The following is a 2,876-nucleotide window of genomic DNA, read 5'->3' as shown; positions in this document are numbered from 1 at the left end:
CTCAAAACTCGCTCTCCCGTGCTCAAAAATATATCATGATATATTTTTGAGCACGGAAGAGCGAGTTTTAAGGCCGTTTTTCTTTGGGAGATAGGTGATTGGCCCGGGACCAGCTGGTGTATGTGTCGAGTCCGCAGGAATTCGTCATGAACATAGTATTATTCGCACATCGGATGTCCGGGGTCGAGAATGCGTCTACCATGATCGTGAGCTGGAGGCTGGTTTCCAGCCCTGCTTGTGGGTTTCGTACGCGCGTACGCGTGCAAGTACGTACGTGCACGTACGGGTGCAAGCCCAGAATGGGCGCGTACGTACGCGGTTTGCTTGTTTTCGTGAACGACCCGTGAACGGGGGCGCAGCCCCCGTCGCGCTGTCGCTCGGCCCGTACGCGACCAGTAAACGGGGCCGCAGGCCACGTTGAGCGGCTAATCATTTACTATATGCCATGTTTGGTGGGATGATAGTTGACGTCGATGGGATTGTTGGTGGACCGGGGTGTGGTAGTAGGCAACGTTGGTTCTGAACCAACATGCATGCATGCATACTATTGACAACAAGCACAAACTCAAGATGACATATACCAAATTGTCAAGCACGACATGTTCGCAACACTGAAGTCAAGGGCGGCATTTTACATCATGCTGGGCTGGTCTGCTCACGCGTCATCCTCGCTATCGCTAATGTAAGGCTCATCGCCCTCAGTGGACGCCCATGAATAGAACGCCTCATCAGCAGTCATGGTCCGTGCTTTGCGCAGCACCCTCATGTTAGCATAGCAGTAGAGCAGTTTGGACACACTCTCAGGCAACAACTTCGATCGGCGCTTGCTCATGATGAAGTCTACGTTCGACCACAGTGTCTCACAGCATGATGATGCTGGCTGTTGTGCCGAGATCTGAACAGCAATGTCCTGCAGAATGTCAGCACTCTCACCATAATTCTGCCACCACACATAAGGTGGGATGGTGCAGTCGATGGAGGCTGCCAGTGCATCAGGGTCAGCAAAACTGCCTTGCTTGGCCTTGTACAACATGGTGAACTGTGACAGCGCCTTTGCTGAAGTGGCAGAGTCGGGAGTGAGCTTTTTCAAAACAGCCTTGAAGCCCTGCATGACCTCGTCGTTCTTGCAAATGTCACGCACATACGCCCAGTACCTGGGATTCAGGATGTAGGCTGCTGCATGCATGGGGCTGTGTAAGAAGTCCCACCGGTTCAACACCATGGTCGCCAGCGCCTTTCTGAACGCAGAGATGCTGTCACCACGGTCTGCAGCTTTCTCCATGTAGGTCTTGAGCTCGAACATGGCTGGATAGACGAAACCCATGGCTGGCGTCGTGCCATCGCACATTCGCAGAACCCGCACCACCGGGATGAGCAGGGTCACGAGTGCCTGCATCTGCTTGGCCATGTTGTTGTCCTGAATGAGCTCGATGATGAGCTGTGCCTTCGCTCGTGGCCCCGTCGTCGAGGCGCTGGACTTAATGGCCTTGATGGGCAGGTCGGCGACGTATTTCTCGAAACTGTCTTTCTGCACTGTCTTCAACAGCGCCTTCCGCACTTCGAGATAGCGCTCCAGCATAATGATGTTGCTGGCAAAGCGTGTCGCGGCTGGGATCAGGAGCGTGAGTTTGGGAGACTCCTCTCGAAAGAGTCGGTAGGGTATTTGCCTGCGCTTCATCCACTTCATGATCGAGCGGCCAGCATCGAAGAGCTCGGACGCAAATTCGTGCTTGCTGGCATCTTTCAAGAGGAGGTCAACCGCGTGCGCGCAACACCCAACCCATGAGAGGCGAGGGTATTTCTCCTCCAGCAGCATGCCCGCAGCCTTACACACAGAAGCGTTGTCTGTCACGACACACAGCAATTTCTGGGGTCCCACCTCGTCGATGACAGAACCCAGCTCATCGCACAGCCACTGAGCGTCCTTCTTCTTTTCAGTGCCAATAACCATCCTGTGAAACACGTTGCCGCCCGCACAGGCGACGACCACGTTGTACAGGGCCTGATTCGCGGGGTCAGTGTACCCATCAGCACATATCGAGCCCCCCGTGACATCCAAAGCCGCGTAGACTGACTGCAGATCTTTCTCCATCTTGGAATGACAGCGGTCCAGCAGAGAACCGGCGAGGAGATACCAGGAGGGGGGGTCGTAACTCCTCTTGGCGCCTTTCACCAACATCTTGCACATGGCGATAAACGAGCTGCTTTCGACGACATTGAATGCGATTGCATTGTCGTAGAAGAAGTGCGCTACTGCGTCGTGAGTTGCCTGGCGCAAGGCATCACCAAACAGGTCATTGAGCGCGTCCTGGGTTGTCTTCTCTGGCTGTTTCGACTCGGGAGCAGCAAACTTTGCTTTGATGTCAGGTGGAACGTCTGGGCACTTAGAGACGCCGATTTTGGAATGATGTCCGATGTGGGCTCTAGCACGGATGGGCTTCAATGACAACTTCTTATCGCAATGCAGACAAGTCGCACTATAGTTCCCATTCGAGTCAACGCCGTGAACGTCAAATTCCTGCCAAATAGGGTCTTTGCTTGCAAGCACAAACGTTGGGGTCGTCGATGTTGAGGTGTCAGGTTCTGTCCTAGCTCGTTTGCCGCTAGTACTGGCACGAGATGTGGCCAAAAATCCCTCCATTGTGCATCCTTTGGCATGGCAGCCATTGGTTGCGACGTTATACGTCTAGAATGTGAGTGCATCACGTCGTCCGCTGGTTTGGTTTGGGTGCGAATTTGAATGTCAGCCTTTTGGCGCCAAGCACCACACTTTCGGCGCGAACGGCCTCCGCGCAACGTACGCGTGCAAGAATCGCGCGCCACGTACGGGTGCAAGGTTTTGGGTCCGTGCAACGTACGCTCACAAGCAGGTTTCC

At 54.2% G+C, this 2,876-nt stretch overlaps 1 protein-coding gene across 1 annotated transcript; it reads right to left on the bottom strand.

The window, feature by feature from the left end:
* Positions 1–655: 655 nt before the first annotated feature.
* LOC149809297 (uncharacterized) lies at positions 656–2,641 on the bottom strand. The gene has a single exon (XM_089994907.1). It carries the CDS (start codon positions 2,639–2,641, stop codon positions 656–658), a length of 1,986 nt encoding a protein of 661 aa, XP_089851033.1.
* Positions 2,642–2,876: the final 235 nt, after the last annotated feature.

Source organism: Nuphar pumila, unplaced genomic scaffold (assembly GCF_984573655.1).
Source record: "Nuphar pumila unplaced genomic scaffold, dmNupPumi1.hap1.1 HAP1_SCAFFOLD_1421, whole genome shotgun sequence".
In the NCBI taxonomy this organism is placed as follows: Eukaryota; Viridiplantae; Streptophyta; class Magnoliopsida; order Nymphaeales; family Nymphaeaceae; genus Nuphar; species Nuphar pumila.
The sequence above is the reverse complement of the archived record's forward strand: the minus strand, read 5'-3'. Positions and strand labels throughout refer to the sequence as shown.

What these genes read in the sequence shown, in the direction of transcription:
- LOC149809297 (XM_089994907.1), bottom strand. Translation starts at nt 2,641, where the DNA reads ATGGAGGGATTTTTGGCCACATCTCGTGCCAGTACTAGCGGCAAACGA.